General features: G+C 39.7%; 1 protein-coding gene across 3 annotated transcripts in view; it reads left to right on the forward strand.

Annotated features, from left to right (window-relative positions):
* RFX7 (regulatory factor X7) overlaps positions 1-25847 on the forward strand; it is a 128132-nt gene that overhangs the window by 56350 nt on the left and 45935 nt on the right. For all 3 annotated transcript variants that reach the window (XM_059700354.1, XM_059700362.1, XM_059700372.1), the window contains one exon: positions 5491-5524. In XM_059700354.1, coding sequence (XP_059556337.1) covers positions 5491-5524 — 34 coding nt within the window. The remainder of the gene's footprint in view (positions 1-5490; positions 5525-25847) is intronic.

A 25847-nucleotide genomic window follows, 5' to 3' on the forward strand; every position in this document is an offset into this window, starting at 1 on the left:
AATGGAATTGTATATAATGAGTTTTTCTTGATAGTGTCTTCAGCTCAGTATAATGTACACTAGATTCATTAATGTTCTGTGTATCAGATTTTTCTTAATTGCTCAGTATTCCATTCTATGAATATATCATTTTTATTCATTTTTATATTGACTTCTGTTGGATTGTTTCCAGTTTGGGATTAAAGATTAAATATTCTGTTCATATACAAATCTGTTTTGGGGGTCACACAGTGTTATCATTTCTTGTGCATAAAAACATAGGAATAGAATTGCTGTGTTATAGGATAGGTTTATATTTTTTAAATTGCTTTTGAGAGAGAAACATTGATTTGTTGATCTATTTATTTATGCATTCATTGGTTGGTTCTTGTATGTTCCCTGACCTGGGATTGAACCCACAACCTTGGCAAATTGGAACAAGACTCTAACCACATGTACTACCCGGCCAGTCCCTAAGTCAGTGATGGCGAACCTTTTGAGCTCGGCGTGTCAGCATTTTGAAAAACCCTAACTTAACTCTGGTGCCGTGTCATATATAGAAATTTTTTGATATTTGCAACCATAGTAAAACAAAGACATATTTTTGATATTTATTTTATATCAAATGCCAAAATGTATTTAAATGCCATTTAACAAAGAAAAATCAACCAAAAAAATGAGTTCGTGTGTCACCTCTGACATGCGTGTCATGGGTTCGCCATCACTGCCCTAAGTACTAAACTTTTCCAAAGCAATTTCACCTTTTACATTTCCACCAGAAATGTATACATCAAACATTTCTTTGATGACTAATAATGCTGAACATCTTTTCATGTTTTTATTGGACATGTGTACATCCTTTTTTGTGAATTATCTATTCTGGAACATTTGTGCATACTTTCTTTATGAATTATCTATTCCAGTTATTTTCTTATTAATTAATGAGTTACCTGTCTTTATTATTGAGTTGTGTCAACCTATGGTCATTGGCATCAATTTAACACCAACAGGAGTCCCCAGTTTGGGGTGTGGTGAAGAAGGAAACTATTCAGTGTGATATAGCACATCTGTGAGAACAACATTGAGCTATAGAACAACTCACTCATGTCACAACTCAATATGAAGCAGCAGTCTGTGAAACAGCATGTCAGTGGAACGGCTTTGGGGCCAGGCCCCTCTCTGGCTTGACAGCTGTGCTCTGCTCTGCCTGCTGTTCTCCACTCTGGTCTCTTGAGACATCTTTGGAGTTTCAACTTCTATGTTTCAGCTCCAGCTGGGGAACTGCAGTCTTCAGTGGAAAAGGAAAGCGCTCTCTGTGCCAGAGGGGAGCTGACTTATATGGACAGAGGTCCCCATCCTTGATCCCTGATTGGTCCATCTCATGCAAAGAGGACTCCAAATCCTTGCAGTTTGATTGGTCCAAAAAGCACTGTCCTTATTGGTCAGAATGTAGCCTTACTGATTGGTTGGTGAAAACGTTGATGGGTAATATAGTTATGCAGCTCTGATTGGCCAGAGAAAACCTCAGTACTGTTGGTTGAAATACTATTCCCAGAACTCCTTTATAAGGGCTGGCTCAGATGGCAGGAAGACAGTGTGGAAGGCTGGCAGCTTAGTGCATGCCTCTCCCTGAAGTGTGGTTTGTATGAGAGGCCTCTGTTTAGGAAAGGCTACTAGACTCTGCTTTTAAATTTGAGCCCAGTTAACCACCAGGCGTCCTTATTGATAGGCTATCTTCTTAGGATCCACAGTTGTAGGAATTCATTTAATATTCTGGGTATAAGTGTTTTATCAGCTATACTAGAGGCCCGGTGCACAAACTCGTGCATGGGTGGGGTTCCTTGGCCTGGCAGGTGACCAGGGCTTCTTGCCCAGCCCCCATCTGGGCCAATTGGGGCCGCCCACCCTGGGAGGTGGGGGGTAGGGCCCACGGGAGGTTGGCCGGCCAGGGGGAGGGGCTGCAGAGGTTGGCTGTGGGAGCACACTGACATCAGAGGGCAGCTCCTGCATTGAATGTCTGCCCCCTGGTGGTCAGTGCGTGTCATAGCGACTAGTCGACCGGTCGTTCCAGTCATTCGGTCATAACAGTCTTAACGGTTGCTTGGGCTTTTATATATATAGATGTTTTGTAAATATTTTCTTTTGGTTAGTGATTTATTTTCTAATGATGTCTTGATGAATAGAAGTTGATTTTCATTTTGATGATGGCTAATTTATTTTTTTTAAATGCTATTGCTTCGGGACCCTAAGACACTTTTGTATAGTCTCAGGTCATGATATTCTCTAATTACTTCATAGTTTAAGCTCTTATGGTTAATTTTATGATCCAACTAAGAATTTTCTATAGAATGAGGTATATTCATCTGTTTATAGATATATCCAGATATTCCATCAGCCTTTGTTGAAAGGATTTTCCTTTATGCCTTGAACTGCTTTGGTACCTCTTTTGCAAATCAGTTGAGTAAATAGAAGTTAGTTGTCATTCATATCACCTTTTCACTGCATATAATGTCACTTTAGTCTGGCTGCCTTAAGATTTGTGTTTTCATTCCTTTAACCGTGATGCAACTTTGTGTGATTTTCTTTTTAATGATCCTTCTTGGAGTTTGCTGAGCTTTTTGGATATCTAAGTTTGCATGTTTCATGAAATTTGAGGAAATTTTGGTTATATATCAGATATTTTTCAGTCTCATTATCTCTCCTCTCCAGTTGTACATAAGTATGTATCACTTGATGTACTACGAATCTCTGAAGGTCTGTTTATTATTTTGAAATCTTTCTCTTCCTTAGATTCAGTAAGATGTTTTGATTTTTTTTTCCGTTTAGTGACCTTTTTTCTGCTTTATCTGATTTTCTGTTAAGATAACTCAATGTATTTTATTCATTTCAGATATACTTTTATTTTCTAGAATTTCCATTTAGTGTTGTTTTTTCCCCTAGCTTCCATTTCTCAGCTGAGATTTCTCCCATGCATACATTTAACATGATTATATTTTACTTTAAATACTTGAACATATTTATAATACCTCCTTTGAAGTCCTTGTCTGCTAATTCTGACATCTAGATCATTTATGATTTGGTTTCTATGAGCTGTTTTTGTTTTTCTTTGACTCTAGGTCCCTTTTTTCTATTCATTCTGGTAGATTTTGCTTGTGTAATACACATTATGGGAAATATATTGTAGACTTTGGATTTTGTGAGTTTTCTCTGATGAATCTTATTTTTTGTTGTTGCTGTTGTTCTGGTAGACAGTTAACATGGCTAGATTCAACCTCCTAACATTATTAACCTCTCCTGTGATTAGGCAGCAACCGAAGGCTCAACTCAGATCTCTTACCTTTCTGCTGTTGCTTTTTGCTGGAAACCTTGGAGTCTTCTCTAAATGAAGGTTATTCAAATATTTGGGCATAGGTTATACAGAAATTTTGAGGCACCTTCCTTTCTGGGATTTCATCTCTCACTTTACAGTGGCTCTGGCAGCCCAGGTCTTTGTCCTCTGGCTCCTCTGCTGGCAAGACGCAGATTTCTGCTTCAATCCTGAGTGATCACTGCTGTGTGGGCAGATCAGTGCCCTCAGACAACAGCCTTATAAATACAAATCTTACCCGGTTCCTTTCTTTTAAGGATTCCCTCTAGTTGCTATCTGCTTTGGTTCACTCTCTTTCACCTTAGCGTTTGTTTTTATATTTTGTCCACAGTACATAATTGCCATGTGTGGGAAAGTTACTCCAATATAACTTAATTATGTCATTTTCCAAAGTAGAACATTGCAGTATTGAAGCATTATTTTATTTTGATTCATTCAAAGCATCCAATATTCAAAGTGTAAAGTTTTGAGGTTATTGGTTGCATTAACTGAAATGGGATTTAAATGCTAATTTTTATTTACTCTATAGCTATATGCAAAGGCACTTTTTAAAAAACATTTATTTGGCTCTAAATATTTATGGAAGGTAATTTGGTTGGTAACATCTTTTAAAATTACATAAACTACTGTATATCTAGACTTCATGCTTTCATTGCATTTTTACTTTAATTATTATATGACAAAATCCAAATGACTGTTCAATTACTTTATACTGGTTTCATTTGTATTATGTATTAATAGTTCACTTATATATAGTAGCTCACTTAAATTTATGTATACTGGCTTTATTTGTGTTATTTATTTCTAAATATATCTTTTCCCTCCAATTGATTACCATATTAATCTTTGCTATTATTTTTATGTCCAGGGAATCCTTTCCTGGTATGTGTTGTATATGTATGTGTATATGTGTATACACATGAGATGGGGTGGGAGAGAGAATCTACTTTTTAACAAGTTTTTAGAATTATAGATAATACTAGGGGCCTGGTGCACGAAATTCGTGCACTGGGTGTGTGTGTGGGGGGGGGGGAGTGTCCCTCAGCCCAGCCTGCCCCCTCTCACATACTGGGAGCCCTCAGGCGTTGACCCCCATCACCCTCCAATCGTAGGATCGGCCCCTTGCCCAGGCCTGATACCTCTGGCCTAGGCATCGGGCCCAGGCAGCGGGGACCTGCAGTGGCAGCGGGGGGCGCCGCGATTGTGCGGGCTCCGCCCCTGCCCTTGCAGGATGCCTCTGGCTGAGGCGTCCGGCCCGGGCAGCGGGGACCCGCAGTGGCAGTGGCCCTGCGATCGTGGGCTTCGCTTTAGGCCCAGGCAAGGGGCCCCTAGCTCCTGGGACTGCCAGCTTCGACCGTGCCCAGCTCCCATCGCTGGCTCCACCCCTACTTCCTGCTATCACTGGCCAGGGCGGAAAAGGCACCTGATTCTCCGATCATGGCTTGGGGGGCAGGGCAAAGGCAGCCCCAGGGCCGCCTTTGCCCTGCCCCCCAGCTCTTAGCTCCCCCCTGGGTTTCTGATCACTGTCAGTGGCAGGGGGCTTCTTCCTGCTTTCCCTTTCGCCTCCCTGCATTGTGCCTACATATGCAAATTAACCGCCATCTTGTTGACAGTTAACTGCCAATCTTAGTTGGCAGTTAATTTGCATATAGCCCTGATTAGCCAATGAAAAGGGTATCGTCGTACGCCAATTACCATTTTTCTCTTTTATTAGTGTTGATTATACCATTATGGCTTTTAAATACTAAACAAATCATTGTCCAGAATAGCAGACATACAGTAAAAATTATAATTCAGTGTAAACTGTGTCCTATATCTAAGTATAATACATTTGCACTTTTACATATCATTGAAAACTTGTTTATTCAGAGCATCTGTTAAAGTGATATTGTGTAATAACAACAGGTTGTCTGTAGCAGTGAATTCAGAAAACATTCTGATCATGTTTTGGGATTCACTATAGCACAGTGAATGGTAAATAGATGTGTGTGTGAGTGTGTGTGTGTGTGTGTGTGTGTGTGTGAAAAATGCAGTTTTAGTATGTAATGCCTGATCTTAATAAGGAGTTTTTACTTATTTTTTTTTTTCATAGTAGGGAAGACTACCGTATCATTCTTGTTAATCAAACTTTCTTTTTCTTTCAGCAAAACTGTACAATCTAAAGTGGACTGCATTTTGGTAAGTAAAATAACTAATCTTAAGATTCTATTTTGTAATAAGGCTTTTAATTTAAAATATATTATTCCTGAGTCAATATTTATTTTAAATCTAACCCAATTTTAGTGAATACAGCTTGACATTTAATTACAGCCTATGTGGCTATAAGCTATCTATTTCCCTATATTTCATCAATAATTAAGTCACAATCTGAGGTAATTGTATACTTTTGAAACATACTAAAGATCATGTAGCAACAAAAAACTAACCCATGAAGTGGGTTAAAATAGTACTTGATATCTTATGATATTACTATAAACCTCAATAAACTGGATATTTATTTTTCTGTTCTAATAATTCTAAAGAATTTGTTTAAAGATAAGATTTAACATGTTTGATAGGTTAGTTTTGTTGTGATAGCATATTTTGTCTTATTTCGGTTGCTAGATTTGGGGAATTAATCCCACAATAATAGTTTAAATTTAGGTTGTAGTTACAGAGCTCTAACAATTTGTTTAAATGAAAGCTTTTTAAAAATGTTTCATGGGACCCTGGCCAATGGCTTGGTTGGTTGGAGCATTAGCCCACACACCAAAAGGTGGTGGGTTCAATTCCTGGTCAGGGCACATACCTAAGTTGCAGATATGATCTTCAGTCGGGGCACATATGATAGACAACTGATAGATGTTCCTCTCTTACATTGACGATGTTTCTCTCTCTCTTAAAATCAGTAAAACATATCCTCAGGTGAGGATTAAATAAAATAAAATGCTTCATGGGTTAGTTTTTTGTTGCTATAATATACATTTCATGTTTGGATTGTTGGTCATTAGGAATTAAAGCCACCATAATAATAGTTTAAATTTAGATTGTATTTTTAGTTCCTGATATCTTCTCATAAACATGTAAGGGAAGCAGCATGCAGCTACTAAGGCTACTGGAATAGAACTGACTTCTTTCATGAAATTTCTGCTGATGGAATACTCCCTAGGTTCTAGAATATTCAATGACTACACTGTTAGATTCCCTCAAGTGTCATTATAGTTAGTCCTCTTGCTCTACTTGTGACAGAACTTTCTTATTCAGATTTGGGTCTTCTTATGAGCTAATTTTTCTTGTGGAGAAGGGAGGTTGTTTAGCGTCTGGTGTTAAAATAGTACTTGATATCTTATGATATTACTAGAGGCCCGGTGCACAAAATCGTGCATGGCGGGGGGGGGGTCTCCTCAGTCCAACCTGCACCCTCTCCAATCCAGGACCCCTCGGGGGATGTCCGACTGCTGGTTTAGGCCCGATCCTCACAGTTTAGGCCCAATCTTAAGTATCGGGCCTAAACTGGCAGTCAGACATCCCTCTCACAATCCAGGACCGATGGCTCCTAACTGCTCACCTGCCTGCCTGCCTGATCACCCATAACTGCCCCCCACACCCCCCCCCCCACCGGCCTGGTCGCCCCCAACTGCTCCCCCTCTGCCTGGTTGTCCCTAACTGCCCCCCCACCCCCAGCCAGCATGGTCGCCCCTTACTGTGCCCCCTGCCAGCCTGGTTGCCCCCAACCGCCCCCCTCTGCCGGCCTGGTTGCCCCTAACTGCCCCCCCTGCTGGCCTAGTTGCCCCCAACTCCCCTCTGCCGGTTTGGTCGCCCCCAATTGCCCCAACCCTGCTGGCTTAATCACTCCTCACTGCCCCCCCCCCACTGGCCTGTTCACCCCAAACTGCCCCTCCCTCCCCCCGCCGGCTTGGTTGCCCCTCATGGCCCCCCCCGCCACCCCCCCCCCCCCCCCCGCCGGCCTGGTCACCTACGTGACCTGTTTGGTCGTCCATTCGGATGTGACGGCCCCTGGCTCTTTACATATATACTAGAGGCCCAGTACACAAAAATTTGTGCACTCGGGGGGGAGGGAGAGGGGTCCCTCAGCCCGGCCTGTGCCCTCTCGCAGTCTGGGACCCCTCAGGAGATAACGACCTGCTGGCTTAGGCCTGCTCCCAGGTGGCAGAGGGGAGGCCCAATCCCTAGGTGCAGCCCCTGGTCAGGCTCAGAGCAGGGCCGGTTAGGGGGTTGGGGCACCGCCCCTGTCACACTCAAGGCAGGGTCGATGGGGAGGTTGCGGCGCCACCCCCTGTCATGCACAGAGCAGGGCCCATCAGGGGGTTGAGGAGCTTCCCCCTGTCACTCACAGAGTAGGGCTGATAGGGGAGTTGGGGCACCGCCCTCTGTCATACACAGAGCAGGGCGGATCAGGGGGCTGGGGCGCCGCCACTGTCACACTCAAGGCAGGGTCGATGGGGAGGTTGCGGCGTCACCCCCTGTCACGCACAGAGCAGGGCCCATCAGGGGGTTGGGGAGCTCCCACCTGTCACGCACAGAGCAAGGCCGATAGGGGAGTTGGGGCACCGCACCCTGTCACACTCAGGGCAGGGCCGATGGGGAGGTTATGGCTCTACCCTGTCACACACAGAGCAGGGACCGTGGGGGGCGGTTGGGGCGCCGCCCTCTATCACCCACAGAGCAGGGCCGATCAGGGGGTTGGGGCACGGCCAATGTCACACTCAGGGCAGGGCCGATGGGGAGGTTATGGCTCTACCCCATCACACACAGAGCAGGGCCCGTGGGGGTGGCGGTTGGGGCGCTGCACCCTGTCACACACAGAGCCGCAGGGCAATCAGGGGTTTGGGGAGCTCCCCCCTATCAGGCACAGAGCAGGGCTGATCAGGGTGTTGGGGCGCCTTCCTCTGTCATGAACAGAGCAGGGTGGATAGGGAGGTTGTGGCCCCGCCCCCTGTCACACACAGAGCCGCAGGGCAATTAGGGGGTTTGGGCGCTGCCCTCTGTCACGCTGATCCCAGTGTCAGGAGGCCTTGTGGCTCCACTGATCCTGGTGCTGGGAGGCATATTACCCTTTTACTATATACGATAGAGGCCTGGTGCACGGGTCGGGGCTGGCTTGTTTGCCCTGAAGGGTGTCCTGGATCAGGGTGGGGGTCCCCACTGGGGTGCCTGGCCAGTCTGGATGAGGGGCTGAGGGCTGTTTTCAGGCTGGCAGGTGACTGAAGCTCCCAACCGCTCCTTTTTTTTCTTTTTTTTTTATTCTGGGCCAGCTGTAGCTCTGAGGCTTGGCTCCAGCTCTTAGGCCTCGGCTGCTGAAAGCAGGTATCTGGTTTGTTTGGGTTCTATAATCGAAACACTGTTTCAACTCCAGCTCTGAGATCCCGGCTCACTGAAAACAGGTTTCTGGGGTTTTGTTTAGCTTTTATATTTGTAACAATGTTACAAACTGCTAGCTCAGAGGCCCGCAGCGCCAGGCGGGGAACGTTGGAATCCCCCGTCACTGAAGCAAGCAAGCCTCATGTTAGCTTCAAGCTGCCTGGCTGCCGGCCACCATCTTGGCTGGCAGTTAATTTGCATATCGCCCTGATTAGCCAATGGGAAGGGTAGCGGATGTACAGCTAATTACCATGTTTTTCTTTTATTAGTGTAGATCAGCCGTGGGCAAACTACGGCCCGCGGGCTGGATCCGGCCAGTTTGAAATGAATATAACTAAAAAAAAAAAAAAGACCATACCCTTTTATGTAATGATGTTTACTTTGAATTTATATTAGTTCACACAAACACTCCATCCATGCCTTTTTTCCGGCCCTCTGGTCCAGTTTAAGAACCCATTGTGGCCCTCGAGTCAAAAAGTTTGCCCACCCCTGGTGTAGATAGATTAGGTTACTAGAGGCCTGGTGCACAAAATACCTGCACTCGGTGGGGGGGGTCTCTCAGCCTGGCCTGTGCCCTCGCAGTCCTGGAACCTTCAGGAGATGTCCGAATGATGGCTTAGTCATCCCGGGGGGAACAGGCCTAAGCCAGTAGTCAGACATCCTTAGCATTGCCACAGTGGGGGGAGAGGCTCCCGCCACTGCCGCTGCGCTTGCCAGCTGTGAGCCCGGCATCTGGCTGAGCGGCGCTCCCCCCGTGGAAATGCACTGACCACCAGGGGCAGCTCCTGGGTTGACCGTCTGCCCCCTGGTGGTCAGTGCACATCATAGCAACCGGTCATTCTGCCATTCAGTCTATTTTCATATTAGCCTTTTATTATATAGGATTAGGTTCTAGGTAGGTGAATGATTAGTAAGTTCAGAGGGAAAGATGTAGCTTGATCAGCTCTGTGCTTTTTTAGCCTAATAGTTGAGAAAGTGGACTTTATGGGGATGTTTTCCCCTTTCACTTACTCGTTTTTATATTTATTTATTTATTTATTTATTTTATTTTTGCCTCACAATAACCCTTGGAAGTAGGTAATCTTGTTACCTCCCTTTTACAAATGATGAAATTGGTGCTTTTGCATTTACTTTAAAAATTATTGTTGAATACCACATCTTGGCCGATGCTAGATATAAGTGATACAAAATAAGATACTCCCTTGCTCTCAAGAAATTCAGTCTGACCCTGGCCGGGCTGCTTAGTTGGTTGGAGTGTCGACCTGTGCACCAGAAGGTTGTGGTTCGATTTTCCGTCAGGGAACATAGCTAAGTTGCGGGTTCTGTTCCTTGTCAGGGTGCATATGGAAGGCAACCAATCAATGTTTCTGTATCACATCAGTGTTTCTCTCTCCCTCCCTCCCCCTTCCCCTTTCTGTCTCTCTAAAGTCAATAAAAGCATATCCTCCAATGAGGATAAAAAAGAAAAGAAAAGAAATTCAATCTGTCAAAATATATTCAAGAGTGCTATTAAGACTTTTGAAGGTGGTGACTGGGATATTGATTGAGATCAGAGTGAATTTATAGGTAAATTCAGGGACTATTGATATTTTAATGACAAGTCTTCTAATCCATGAATGTTGTATATCTCCATATTAGTTGGTTCTTCTATAATTTCAGCAGTGACTTGTAATTTTCTGTATATAGGTTTTGTATATATTTTACTTAAATTATTTTGCTTAAAATAAGTATTTCAAGATGTTGGATGCTGTCAGGAATGGCACTTAAAAATGTTTTGTTATCCAGTGTTTTATTGCTAATATTTACATTGACCTAGTAGTCTGTGAAGTTATTAAGTTCCCATATTAGATCTAGTATCTTATATGGAAAGTCCTTTGGATTTTCTACCTACTTAATCATATTGCACATGAAAATCATTCCAACCTAAATGTCTTTTTATTTTTCTCACCTTGTTGTACTGCTAGAACCTCCAGGACAATGTTGAATAGAAATGGTGAGAGTGGATTTCCTTCCCTGTTGTTAATCTTAGGGGGAAACCATTCTTTCATTCACCTTACAGTATGACATTAGCATCATCTTTTTCATGGATGCTCTTTTCAAGTTGAGCATGTTCTCTTCTATTCCTTTTTTGCTAAGGGGAGTTTATCATAAATACTTGTTGGATTTTATCAAATTATTTTTCTGCACTTATCAAAATAATCACATGGTACTACTCTTGTATGTTATTAATGTGGTAAACTACACTGATTTTTTTAAAAATAAACCATCCTTACATTCCTGTGATAAACATACGTTGCATTATACATTTATATATTGCTACATTGGATTTACTATTTTTTTAACGACTCGTCTGTGTTAATTAGGGCTTTTGATTTGCTGTTTTCTTATAATGTCTTTTTCTGTTTTTGGATATCTGGGTAATGCTGGAGTTATGTAATGAATTTGGAAGTGTTTTTCTATTTTCTGAAGGAATTATTTAAAATTAATTATATTTCTTCTTTACTGATAGATTTCACTAGTGAAATCACCTGTGAGAAAGAATTTATAAGGCTATTAACTCTTCTGTTCTTAATGCAGTTTTGATATTTGTGTCTTTCAAGGAATTTGTTGATTTTTGCAGTATTATTAAATTTGGTGGTGTAACATTGATAATATTACCTTATTGCCCTTTACTAGCTGTAGGACCTGTAGCAGTTATCTCTTATTCCTGATAATGGCCATTTGTATCTCCTTTTTTTTTTTCTTGATCAGTTTAGCTCCAGGTTTAATAATTTTATTGATCTTCCCTTATAAATCAAGTTTTGGCTTCACTGATTTTTCTCTCTTGTTTTTGTCAGTTTTCCATTTTGTTTCTTTCCTAGTATGTATTGTTTCTTTTCTTCTGCTGACTCCTATTTTAACTCCCAAGTTTTCTAATAAGAAAACTTCAAACTTTTTTCTTTTCTATTAAAGCATTTAAAGCTATAAATTTAATGTTCTGAGCACTGGTTTAGCTTCTTCCCATACATTTTATGCTGTGTTTTCGTTATTTAATTAAATTTGTTTGCTATTTTCCATTTTGATTTATTCTTGTACCCATCGAATACTTAGATGTATGTTGGTCAATTTCTAAATGAGTATTTATTGAAACTTGTTTATGGTATATCTTAGTGTTTATTTCATATCTATTTGAAAAGAATGTGTATTTTACTGTTATTGAATGAAATGTTCTTTACATATCAGTTAGGTCCAGTTATTGTTTTTAAAGACGGTATTTATGCTGATTTTCTTTGTTCTTGTTATTTCTATTACTGAGAGGGATGCTAAAATCTCTCACTTGTTATTGTGAATTCTTTTTTCTCTCTGATCCTGTTAGGTTTGCTTCAGGTATTGAAGCTGCTATTAGAAGCATAATTATTAAGGTTTGTTATGTTTGATTTATTAATTGATTCTTTTATTATGGTATTTTCATTTTTATCTCTGGTAATATTCTGTGCAGTGCTTATTTGCTGGTATATCTTTTTCCATCCTTTTACTTTTAAGCAATCTGGGTCTTTATAATTAAAGTGTTCTGTTGTTACATCATATAATTGTGCCTTTCTTATTTAGTCTGACAAGCTTTGTTCTGTGATTACCGGTATGGTTGATATATGTATATAATTTTGATGTTGATTTCCTTGCTGTGCAAAAGGTCTTTAATTTCCCTTTATTTACAAAAAGTATTTTCCACTAAAACTATTTCAAACTTCTTTAACTACAGCTTCTAAAACCACCTCTTCTTCCATTGTCAGCAGATAATCTTACCATCCATTTCTCTGAGAAAAGTAGGTATTCCACAGAATCAACACTGTTTCTTATTCCCAATTCGATAGTTGCTTATTTCTGTACCTGTTGTCTTCCTTCCCTTTTTGCCCAACAGAAGAAATATTTTTCTGCCTGTCTTACAGTTAATCTCTTTCTGTGTAGGCGCTAGATTTTGTCTCTTCGAGAATGCACTTCATTTATTCTCTTTCTCTTGTTTTTTTTATTCTCTCATTTTTTACTTGCCTTTTCTTCTTAATAGTTAAATGTTTAATATTTTCCCCATCTATAATAAAAACATTTCCTGCAGCCCTTCTAGCTACCACCCTGTCTTGTTTCTTTCTTTTTAAAAAGAAAGTCAAAGTTAGGTAAAATGTTAATTAAATTCAGATTCATGCTTCACTTTCCATTCAGTCTTCAACACCAGTAACAAGTCTTCTAATAACTACCCCTTTGAAACCGTGTCTATCAAAGATACCATAGCCTCTTATTGCTAAACGTAATAGATGACCTCAGTCCCTAACTGACAATCATCTTTCAGTTAGCTCTCTTGATCATCCCCTTACTCCCCTGGTTCAAGTACATTCTAATTGTGTTAATTCCTTAGCTGCCACATTGTCCTGGTTTTCTGATTACATCTTAGGCTGTTCATTTCCACTTTTCCTTTAAGGCCCCCGCTCCTCTATTTAAGTCCTCTGCATTCTGTATTTGCCCTTGGTGATCTTACCTACTTTGATGGTTTCAGTTAATCTCAATATACTGATGATTCCTAATTATACATCCCCAACTTAAGCTCTAGACCCATATATCCATATCCATCTATTTTTAAAAAATTGATTTTAGAGAAAGAGGAAGAGAGAAGGAAGGGAGGGGAGGGGAGGGAGGGAAAGAAAAAAAAAAACATGGATCAGTTGCCTCCTACACATACCCTGACAGGATTGAATGTGGGTATGTGCCCTGACTGGGAATCAAACCCCATGACCTTTTGATGTATAAGATGACACTTAACCAACTGATCCATGCTGGCCAGGACTATCCATCTGTTTGTTATTTGACTAATTTTACCAGGATGCCTCATAAGTACTTGAAACTCAACTTTTTAAAAGCCGGTCTCATTGTATCATACTCCAAATTCTGAACCTATCTTTGTTAGTTTCCTATTGCTGCTGTATCAAAACACCATAAACTTCATGGCTTAAAACAATTCAAATTTATTATTTTTTAGTGTAGGTCAGCAGTCTGACACAGGTCTCACTAGGATAAAATGAAGGTATCAGCAGTGCTATGTTCTTTTTGTAGGCTCCAGGAGAAAATCTGTTTCCTTGCCTTTTGTAGCTTTTAGTAGCTGCAGCTTCAAAGCCAGCAGTTGGCTTCTGGAGTCTATATTGTATCACTCTGAAATCTCCCCTCAACCTCCCTCTTATCTGGACATTGATGATTATGGTGGGCTACTGGATAATTCAGGATAATCTTCCATCTCAATGTCCTTAATTTACATCTACAAAGTCTCTTTGTCATGTAAAATAACAGATTCACAGCTTCTGGGGATTAGAGGATTAGGATGTGAACTTCTTGGGAGAGCCCTTATTCTTTACCATACTATATTATGGTACTCACTCATCTAACCTAAAAACCTAGTGCTTGTTTTTCACTTCATCCTCTTCCTCAACCTACCTCACATTTAGTCATTCACCAAGTCCTATCAATTCTGCCTCCTTAATTGCTCCATCTCTGTCCATCCCTACTACCACTGCACTAATTCAGTTCACCACACTTGTTGGAATTATTACTACAGCTGTTTTTCTGCTTCTAGTTTCTCCACTTTCACTTCATTCTTCACAGTAAAATCACAGTTATTTGTATAAAATGTGAATCTGTTTATCTTATACCCTTGCTTAAGACCTTTTACTGGCTCCCCATTGTTCTATCTCAAGGCACTGAAGACCCTTCATCCTGAGGCCTTACTTGTATAACATCATCTTTCTCCACTCTCTCCGTGGGCTATCAGCAAGCTGTTATAGAGAACCGTTGTAGAGTTAGAGAAGAGACTGTATACGCTTAGTCTAGAACAGCATTGTCAATTAGAACATTCTGTGGTGGTAGAAATCTTCTCTATGTGCACTATTCAATATTGTAGCCACTAATCAGATGTAGCAATTGAGCTCTTTAAATGTGGCTAGCATGAGGAACTGAACTTTTATTTAATTTTAATTCATTTGAAGTTAAATACCCACATGTGGGTTGTGGCGACCATTTTGGATAGTGCTGATCTAGAACAGTGGTTCTCAACTGGAGGCACTTTTGCCTCTCAGGGGACATTTGTCACTATCTAGAGACATTTTTGGTTTTCACTATTAGCATCAAGTGGGTAGAGGATAAGGGTGCTGTTTAAACATCCTATAAAACACAGGACATCACCCCATAACAGACTTAACCCAAAATTCTCAGTAGTGTTGAAGTTGAAAACTCTGGTCTAGTGGTCTAGACTCGCCCACCCCCACTCCTTTTTTTGGGGGGTGGGGGGGCTATACCTAGTTATATTTTAATATTCATCTTAGCCCTAACCGGTTTGGCTCAGTAGATAGAGCTTTGACCTGCAGACCAAAGGATTCCAGATTCAATTTCCTGGTCAAGGATATGTACCTAGGTTCCAGGCTCCTCCCCGGCCCAGGCCCTGGTTAGGGGTGTGCAAGAGGCAACCGATTGATGTGTTTCTCTGTGTCTCTCCCTCTCTCTTCCACTCTCTCTTAACCCCTAGAGTGCCAGAAAACAGATCGTGCTCCTCCTGTCTTTCGCCAAAAGTGCTGGGAGCGCTATTGCGCTCCTCCTGCAGTGTCACTGTTAGATGCTAGTAGTTCACTCTTTATTGACAGATGGTACCTAAGTGCAGATTACTTATGATGCTGAATGTTTGTAGTTCTAAAATTGACCACTGGCATTTATCTGCCTAATTTTTTACAGGTACTACGATTTTATGAAGTTTACTCAGATTTTGTAGCCCTAAAGCTTCGAAATGGCGTCCAGTTCTAAGTCTGCTTTTATTAGTGATGATGATATTGCTAAATATGTCAATTCTTGCTGTGTAGATGACGATTTTGTGGAAGATATTGGAGAAGGGTGTCCCTCTATTTTGACCTTATATGTTTTGTTCAAATTTTTTTCTACTAGTATTTTATAATACAGTCAGCAGACAATATATGCCAAAGATGAAAACAAATGTAGTAAAGGTTTCCTTAAGTTTTTGAATATGTAACTTCATTTACTTGTGATTCATAATTTTTTACCTAAACTGCTGTAAAATCAGCAAAAATGCCTTGGCAATTTTAGCATAGTTCCTAGGATATTGGTTGGCACTCAAAGGGTTAAAAATCAATGGAAAAATATCTTTGGGTGAGGATTGGGGGAGGGGGGGAAAGATTCATCTTAGATATCATCCTCTCTGGAAAACTCTGTGATTTCTCAGGTCTGAATTTGATACATCTTCTGTCCCATAATATCCTGTGCTTACCTTTCTTTTGTGTTATGTAGTCACTTCTATGATAATTATAATTTCGTTTTTATTTGTTCTTGGCTTCTTATGTGTAGGAACCTATTCATTGGATTATGCCAGAGGCACATGAGGATGATTAATAAATATTTGTTAAGTGTATGAATGAGTATAAGTCTCTATTCAGAGTTGGGCCTGAATAAACTACGAAACTGGATCAACTAGAGCAGTGGTTCTCAACCTTGGCTGCACATTAGAATCACCTGGGAATCTTTTTAAAATCCTGATTTCTGGGCCTCATCCTCCGAAAATTCTGTTTCTTTGTTATGGGGTGGGGCCACAACATTAGTAACAAAGAAACAGAATTTCTAGAGGATGAGGCCCAGAAATCAGGATTTTAAAAGGATTCCCAGGTGATTCTAATGTGCAGCCAAGGTTGAAAACCACTGCTTTAGAGAGAAAGACCTGTTTTTTCCCCTAGTATCCTTCCCTTTTTCTCAGCTTAAGAATGCCACTTCCTTTCCCTAGTAAGAGATAACCATCCTAAATCACCCACTCTCATGCCAAGTACAGATGGAGAACTAAAACTTTATTGTATAGATTCAGGGAGGATTTAAGCAAGTGAAGTGGAACATACAGGCCAGAAACTAAGGGAAACTGATCAGCAGTTTAGCAGAATGGGTCAGAGCTAAGGCTGTGGGATGAAAGAGACCTGAGTTTGAATCTTTGCCCCTGCCATTATTGCTGTGGTTGATTCTGGACAGTTTTAACCAAATTTCTGTAAATAAATAAATAAATAATGAATGAATGAATGAATGAATGAATGAGGTAATAGTGCAGTGATGGTGAACCTTTTGAGCTCGGCGTGTCAGCATTTTGAAAAACCCTAACTTAACTCTGGTGCCATGTCACATATAGAAATTTTTTGATATTTGCTACCATAGTAAAACAAAGATTTATATTTTTGATTTTTATTTTATATATTTAAATGCCATTTAACAAAGAAAAATCAACCAAAAAAATGAGTTCGTGTCATAGGTTCGCCATCACTGTAATAGTGCCTAACCTACTGAGTTGCTGTGAATACGTATTAAGTGAAATAACTAGTGTAAATACAGTGCCTGATACATAGTAAGTATACAGGGCAGCTTCATTTGAGGGCATTGTATGTATGTGTGATTGGATAAGTGTGAATCTAATTGACTTAATTGCTATAAATTTATGTTTCTAGAAGTTTAACTTTAGTCAAGGGTCACATTTTATATTCATCACAGAACTTACCACTTAAAAATGAATGTTCACTATATGGAACCACTGAGAGTATTGAATCCCTCAAACACAGGAAGTAGAAGATAGAGAAGGGAATCACTTGGCTAAAACCATCCAGGAAGCCAGAGGTGCATATTGTAGAACAGATACCAGTATCAACACTCCATATTCCCTCCCCCTCCTTCTTTTCAATTTGGCTCAAAAGCCTTTTCAGAAAGTTTTTTTTTTTTTTTTATCTACTAGGAATGCATTCAACTGCAGATAAAAGAAAACTTCAGCTATTGGTGGTTTAAAGAAGTAAGAGTTCTTGTCATCCAATAAGTCCTAAGTTAGGCATTCAGGAAGTGGTGTAATAACTAAGCGTTGCCACCAAGAGTCCTGTGCTCTTTCTTTTTTGCTATGTCACTTCTGTCCTGTTACATCATTGATGGCTGCTGCACTTCCCCTCCTTTTGTCCAAGGAAGAAGGAAGAAGGGCAAAGGGCTTTCTTCTAGGGAAGCTCTGTCAATATTTTCAGGATACCTGCTTTTATTTTGAAAACCCACTTCAGGAATTCAGAGTAATAACCTCTAGAGTAGTGATTTTCAACTGGTGTCCTCAAAGAATTTTTAAAAACTGCAATACTTGACTATTTAGTCAGGAGCACTGGATCTCTTTCCCCTTAGAACAGTGGTTCTCAACCTTCCTAATGCCGCGACCCTTTAATACAGTTCCTCATGTTGTGGTGACCCCCAACCATAAAATTCTTTTCGTTGCTACTTCATAACTGTAATTTTGCTACTGTAAACAATATGTAATTATATATGTGTTTTCCGATGGTCTTAGGCGACCTCTGTGAAAGGGTCATTCGACCCCCAAAGGGGTCGCGACCCACAGGTTGAGAACCACTGCCTTAGAATGACAAATTTAAAAAATGACAACAGCCAAAACAATAGCCGACCAGTGTGAATGAAACAAAAGTATACCTTTTTTTTTTGGTCAGATCAGCAAAAAAATACGGTTTTTTTTGTATGCATGTGCCGCAGAATTTTAGTAATTAGTTTATGTGTGCCATTGAATGAAAATGGTTGAAAATCGCTCTTCTAGAGTAATGTCACTTGGGCACCCCTAGCTGCAAGAGAAACTAAGACAGAGTATTTTGTTTTCTACACTATTTATCAGAGCAAGATACAGAAAGAGCTGGTTAACAATATGCATGAGTCCAACCTATATGCTATACCTGCTTTCATACCCCTGCTTTTATGCACCCCCCCTAAAAAGTTCTGTACCCCTATTAAAGTTTTGCCATATAGTATGCTAATCACCAGATTCATTTTTCTTCTCCAAATATCTTTTGGAAAGAAGGACAGTGTTTTATGGCTTTGTATCTCCAGTGCTTTGCACAGTGTCTGGTATATGGAAGACACTCAGTAAATAATTGAATGATTATTCACAAATAGTAATTATAAAAAAGAATGCATAATATGTACATAATATCCTCTAAACAAAGTTTCTTTGCATTCTTTGTTGTGATTATTACTAGCATTTATTGAGTATTTATTACCATGTGCCAGACATTACATATTTCACCATTTAGTTCTCATAATTTGCCTATGAGGTTAATCTGTTATCATCTTCATTTTACAGATGAAGAAACAGGCTCAGACATGTTAAGTAATTTACCCAAGGTCATAAAACTTGCTAATTGGTAGGATTAGGCTTTTAATCCAGACCCCAGAGCCCAGGCTTTTAAAAACTATGATATACTATGTTGTTTTTTTAAATGTCTGAAATATGAGTTTACCTGTGAATTTTTTAAATATTACTTTATTTAATAATCAAGAAAATGTTTCTGAAATTAATTTTCCACCTTTAAAATTGATCTGAAATTAAAAAAATTAAAAGTTGGCTTTAGCTTACTGAATTTGAATATCAGTAATTTTAAATGCAGTCTGTTTTTTGCAAGCAGGTTGTTTGAATGCCATTTTTAAAACTTACAGTATGCTCAGTAAAAATAGCTCAGTAGTTTTAGTTATTCAAATTATTACAGTTGTGAAGACTATGGTACTATGAAATATGCTAAAAGTGAAAATATAAAATTGTACCTATGGTTTTTTTTAAATACATATTTTTATTGATTTTTGAAAATAAGGGAGAGGGAGAGAAACATCAATGATGAGAGAGAATCATTAAATTGGCTGCCTCCTGCATGCCCCCTACTGGGGATGGAGCCGGCAACCCAGGCATGTGCCCTTGACTAGAATCTAACCTGGGACCCTCTGAGCCAGACCAGCTAGGGCTATGGTATTTTTAAAGTCTAGCACTTTGCCTGCTTATCATTAAAGACAAGTGAAAGTATTTGTAAATAAAAAAAATTTTTTTTGTTAATGTTTTGATGCTTTTGCAATAAAACAGTTGATTTTAGTTAATTTTAATAACCAACATGTCTTAAATTTCTTGAGTTGTAACAATTTTAGATCTATAATATTCTACATTTATAAAGCTGATCCAATTATATTTCTCATAACCAATGTTTTAGTCAAGGTAAAACCTTACACTTGACATGTTCAATATTAGAGGATTAACTAGACCCTAGCAGAGTTTGAAAGCTGCTCAATTCATATTAACTGTCTTTATATCTTAGTTCAGTTAAATTGGTCTTACTTGATAGCCATAGCAAGGCCTAAAAGTGAGAGAAATAATACTGAACGTTTGGTGAGAGTCAACCACAGGAGGATGGGAAATAATAGTTCATGTTTCCCAAAATGTGGTTGTTGGAAGAGTAATTTCATAGGATGTTAATGTTATGCAAAAAAAGGTTTCAGAAGTCAAATATGTTTTATGAACTCTGGAACAAAAGCTATTACTAATATGCTGCTGTATATCATGAATCTTAGAAAGTATTCAGTGTGTTCCAAACTTTTCCCCCTCTTATAACTGGTGATCTAGGGCCTACTGTTTGTGAAGTGATGGGTAAAATCCGTAGGGCAAGTTTCTAGAACAGAGAAATTATTTCTCACATGTTACCATTCAGAACTATCAGGTGAACTTTCTGTTTCTATTACTGTGTTTTAGGTTTGTATACCACCAGGAAACAATCTTCCCACCAGTTTGGATATCCAGATCCCGTAAATTGATTAGTTTTGCTTTGGGGTTATTAGAAGTAATAATAGTTAAAAGGAGTAGGGCAAAGGGAAATGGCCATGTATTTTTATTTCCGTTAGGAATGGCTAATGCAAACAGTAAATAAGTTTCTACTTGTCGGGAAATCAGTTGAAAGCAAGAAGAAAAATATTCCTGTTTGATGAACTAGTCCCGTGGTCGGCAAACTGTGGCTCTCGAGCCACATGCGGCTCTTTGGCCCCTTGAGTGTGGCTCTTACTAAGCCTTAGGAGTACCCTAATTAAGTTAATAACAGTGTACCTACCTATATAGTCTAAGTTTAAAAAATTTGGCTCTCAAAAGAAATTTCAGTCGTTGTACTGTTGATATTTGGCTCTGTTGACTAATGAGTTTGCCGACCACTGGACTAGTCCATTCAGCAGCAATCCTCGTAAGATTATAAGAGTAAGAGTAGACAATCTTTGTTTACTTTTTCTCCCCATTAGCTGGAGAAATAAAAGGCTTAAATTCAGGAATAGGGGAGGCTGTGTATTTTAAATCCATTAAGTTCATATTTTAAACCTCCCAGGAAAAGTGTATTCTGCCTATTTTTAGAGCTCCGTAGTGACCAATGTTCTAAGAGAGGACTCTTACATATTGCCAGCTACTGCTAGGTTTTAAAAAATGCAGTATTGGCCCTTTTTGGCGACTGAGCCTAGCCTAATAAAACTATTGCTTTGCAGAGAATGCTGTATTTTGCACCTAGAAAGTCAAGTAAACTCACCTGGGCAAAAATTGAAAATGTCTACTGAGTTTCTTGTCATAGCTGAGTGTATGGGCTTCCTGGCTTGTCAGCTCTGCTGGGATAGAGTTTATTCGTGAGAGTTGACCAAAGGAGGACTTTCTAGGATTATCATTAGGAGAGGGAAGTTAAAAGTGATATGAGATTGCCAGAATGCCAGTTCCTTTTGGAGGTCTAAAGAAACTTGAAACTAGGTGACAGAGGCCATCATTCAGATTATTCAGTAGTGAGATAGGTTCCCTCCAAGGAAAACTCTCAATAGGGTCCTCTTGCAAAGGAATACAGTAGGAAATTCGAAAGGTTGAAATTGTGTTGAATCTGTAGTCAGTGTATCTGTTAGGTCCTGAATTCTGATTTAAGTAATCTTTAGGGCCTATGCTTTCTACCTCCTACCCCCACTGGAATAGTTTGTCCTCCCTAAGGAGGTAAACAAAAATTAACAGCCTAAGCTATGTTCTATAAAAATTTTTCTTCTTTAGAGGCCACCCAAGCCTGTTATTAGATAAACCTTAAGAACCAACTTTCTGGGCACACAAGTTGTCCATTACAAATGTAAAGGCTGAAAAGGAAATCACAACAGAGGTACTAACTACCCCCTCTGAAAAATCCTATTAAGCATAGTAATAAGCTAGTAGAAACAGGTAAGGGGAAAGCAGGGCAAGCAGTCTGTCTGTAGAAAGTCTGTTCCTTTATCTTGGATATCTATGTGGAAGTTCATATCAGGAATGCTGCAATAATGAATATTCCCTGGGTATAACCTTTCTAGTATCATTTCATCTTGGTTTGTGGCATCTTATTCATATGGCTTTCTCTGAATCTTATAAGTATATTTCAGAGATCCTGGATCCTAAAACATATGGACTGAATGACAATATCAAGCAGGCTTGGTCCAGCTAATCAAGTAGCCTATTGCTTATGGCCCTGGAAGAACTCATTCCTTGACGCTGTAAACCAGAGGAGCTATACTGGAGACCACAGACTAGATTTAAAATTTCAAATTGGTTGGCATATTTCAATATTAAAATTTCAAAATTTGAGAGTTCACAGAAAAAATTAGGTGTCTGGTTTCTCTTGAAAACCTAGGACACAGAGTTCTTATGTCTACATGACCACAGTACAAGTTATTCCTTTAACACATGATATATACTCTCCAATCTTCTCAGTCCCTGACATGTGTTTAGCTCCTCAACATAGATATTTTTGTTACCTATAGTCTACTTTAGTCATTTGCATTATCTGCCTGGCCATTGAGTTTGTGACCTCTGTGTTCCATTGTTTTGGGGTAAGGTTCTTCTGAGAGCCACAGGGTTGGGGAGCTATCACAGTATTCATAAGGACAGAGAGTGAGAAGAAAGCTTCTGTTTTTGTCTCTTTGTTAGGTGGCTTCTCTTTACTGTCAGTTCTTGCCCTGCTGGCTGTTACAACAGCCAGTCAATAGGAAGCCAAAGTAGAAGAAAGAATAGCAACTCTCTTGAGTCTTTCACGGTGCAAAACATTTTTATCTTTTTACTTCCGTGAAACCTTTCTTGATAACTCTTGTTGAAATTATATCCCCTTCCAACACTTTTTCTTTCTTTCTTTCTTTGTTTTTTTAAATGTTTTTATTGATTTCAGAGACAGAGGAAGGAAGAGGGAGAGGGAGAGAGAAACATCCATGTGAAAGTGAGAGGGAAAGGTCAATCGGCTGCCTCTGCACACCCCCTACCAGGGATTCAGCCCAAAACCCAAATGTGCCCTGACCAGGAATCAAACTGGTGACCTTTCAGTGCATGGGAGGATGCTCAGCCAACTGAGCTACACTGACCAGGGCCCAACACTTTTTCTTCATAGCATTTATCATCACGTAACATTTTTTATGAGAACCAGACTAGTAATATTAGAATGGAACTTTCTAAGATAGATTACACACTCTCAGAAATAAATGTGAGTAACTCACTCAAGGAATAATTCTTAACAAGAGGCACCCCTCCCAGATCTATAATGTGTCTTTGAGGCATGTATAATGTGTATACAACTTGAAAAGACTTCCTCCCTTTCTTCCTTATGGGAGAAAGCAGGCTTTCTCACCTCAGATCCTTGCTGTAATGAATGCTAAGTGATGACCAATGTCAACTTAATGACCCAGACTTAATTGAAATTAAAAATTTTGTTTGGGATGGCTAATTAAAATTTATTATGCCTTGAAAAGGACTTATTGTTGAATAGAAGACAGGGTTTATCTTGTGGTGGGGCACAGGGGTTACTGTTAGTAAAGACCTATCTCAGAATCTCATGTCTTCCCTTCAGTTACTTGTGGAGAAAAAATGGATGACTTTCAAAAGAAAGAGGTGTAAAATTTACTTGGAGGGGATTGGACTTGACAAATGAACCAGATTTAAATAGCTGGTTTTGTTTTGTTTTGTTTTTTTGAGTGTCACAAAAAGTAATAATCTGTATAAGGCCATGCCATTTGGAGGGTATTTTAAAACTCCTTTTATAATACATTAAGCAGATGAGGTTTTTTATCTTTAGTATGGGAGGACACCACAGGGTGTGGCAAAAGTAGGTTTACGGTCGTGAGTACATGAAACAGTTTATTACTGTATTACTATTTATTAATTATTATTTTTCATACAACTGTAAACCTATCTTTGCCACACCCTGTATAGAAAATATTTTTGTTTTATTTTTTTCTCCTTGCTAATTTTTCTGTTTCATAATTATAAAAAATACTGTAACTATTGTCAGCTAGCTTTCAAATTCATTTTATTGTCTCAAAGAGGAGTAGGAAAGGATACAATGGAAATCTCTCACCATTACCTGAAAGAAACTCAATTTTCATTAATACTATATTCAGAGATTGGCATAATAAATAAGCATTTGCTCTGGTAGACAACAAATTCATTCTTACGGTATTCTAGTTTTTCTATCTCTTTAATGTAAGTCATTTCAGACTTACAAGAAAGTAGACTAAGAGAGAAAGAAGGAAAGGTTTACTGGGAGCAGAGACAGGAATTAAAGAACGGACTTTTCCTCTTTGTGGCCTACACCTTTGTTGAGATTGTAGCTTTATAATTTTGAAGAATTGATTAGAAATTCAATTTTTTGGAAGCATAGTAGTAGCTGGGCTCTCATCTTTTCTTTCCATGCTGAAAGTTAAAAACTGACTAGAGTTGTCCAACCTCCTTCTCTCTACCACCCCATCCCTATCCCCAACTACTGGTGCATAGTGTCTTCTCAGGCAGCAAACAGAAACATTGATAATTACCAGAATAATCCAGAGAAATATATGATCAAAAAGGATGGTCACTTTTTGTAGAATTTAACTATGGACAGAGTCTTCTCCCTATTTCACAGAGACACAAATCTATGGGTATTTGAGCCCTCTGTCTGTTCAAACCATAGTACCTTGCTCTGTTAGTATTTTAGCAATATGCTCTTGTCTCAACATTTTATTTGGTCTTTAGTCATTTGGGCACTTATGTAGCCATGAAACTTGTTACCTTGTTGTTCATTATTTCAGTTTCACAGATTCAACTTCCTTTTTTATTAGTAAGCCCTGGGGAGAGGGAGGGATCAAACCGTATTTTGGAACACATTCATAAAAATAACCACTGTTTAAGTACAATTAATGTCTTGGCCATCTCTTTAACATTTTTTAAAAATACATATAATTAAATCCATTCTCAATTTTAGGTGCAGAACCTTTCCAGTATACACAGAATTTACTCAGAAATATCTTACATATCTACCTTGGAGTGTGAATTTTTCAGTGCTTATATTGCAGTCCCTTAGCGCTCCTTGAAATCAGAATTCCTCTAGGCTTGGTTGTAGTTCAGGCAAGTTGAAAAGGGTTTTTGTTATTTTTTTTTCCAGATGGTTGTGAATTCTGTAGGTTACCCAGCAGAATTAGTAAGAAGAAAGTGAGAAGCCGAAACCGGCTTGGCTCAGTGGATAGAGCGTTGGCCTGCGGACTGAAAGGTCCCGGGTTCGATTCCGGTCGGGGGCATGTACCTGGGTTGCGGGCATATCCCCAGTAGGAGATGTGCAGGAGGCAGCTGATCGATGTTTCTCTCTCATCGATGTTTCTAACTATCTCTCTCCCTTCCTCTCTGTAAAAAATCAATAAAATATATTTTAAAAAAAAAAAGAAAGAAAAAAAAAAGAAGAAAGTGAGAAACAGATTTTGAGTTTTGCTGAAGTTTACTTATCAGCCTTGCTATGCCCTAGTAACGGATGTCTTTTAAATGAACTCAGATCACATTCCTTATTTCAGAAGATTTTGAACAATTAAAACCATTTTCATTTTACATCTAATTTAGTAGGTTTATACAGTAAATCCTCACAATAATACGAGTACAGTAACAATTACTCTTTGCATTTGATTTATATTTTTTGAACTGAGAATAGAAAAAACAGTTTCCCCTTATAGTTTTACTAGGGGCCCAGTGCACGAATTTGTGCACCTTGAAAGGAACTGTGGGCGGCGAGGCTACGGTAGGCACAGGGTCAGGTCTCGGCCCATCCTCCGTGCCCTGCCCGGCCCCTCCCGCCCGAGCTCCCCCACCCTCTCCCCCGCCCCCAGTCCCCGGTCTGCCGGCAGCCCCACTCCTGCTGCCACCACTCCCACGCGCTGACAGCGCCTTCCCTGCTTGCATCCACTGAAGGCTTGGAGCGATTGGGGCTGGCGCCAGCAGTGGGTGTGAGCAGGGTGGGCACCATCAGTGGCTGTGAGCGGCAGC

This window comes from Myotis daubentonii, chromosome 1 (assembly GCF_963259705.1).
Source record: "Myotis daubentonii chromosome 1, mMyoDau2.1, whole genome shotgun sequence".
Lineage (NCBI taxonomy): Eukaryota > Metazoa > Chordata > Mammalia > Chiroptera > Vespertilionidae > Myotis > Myotis daubentonii.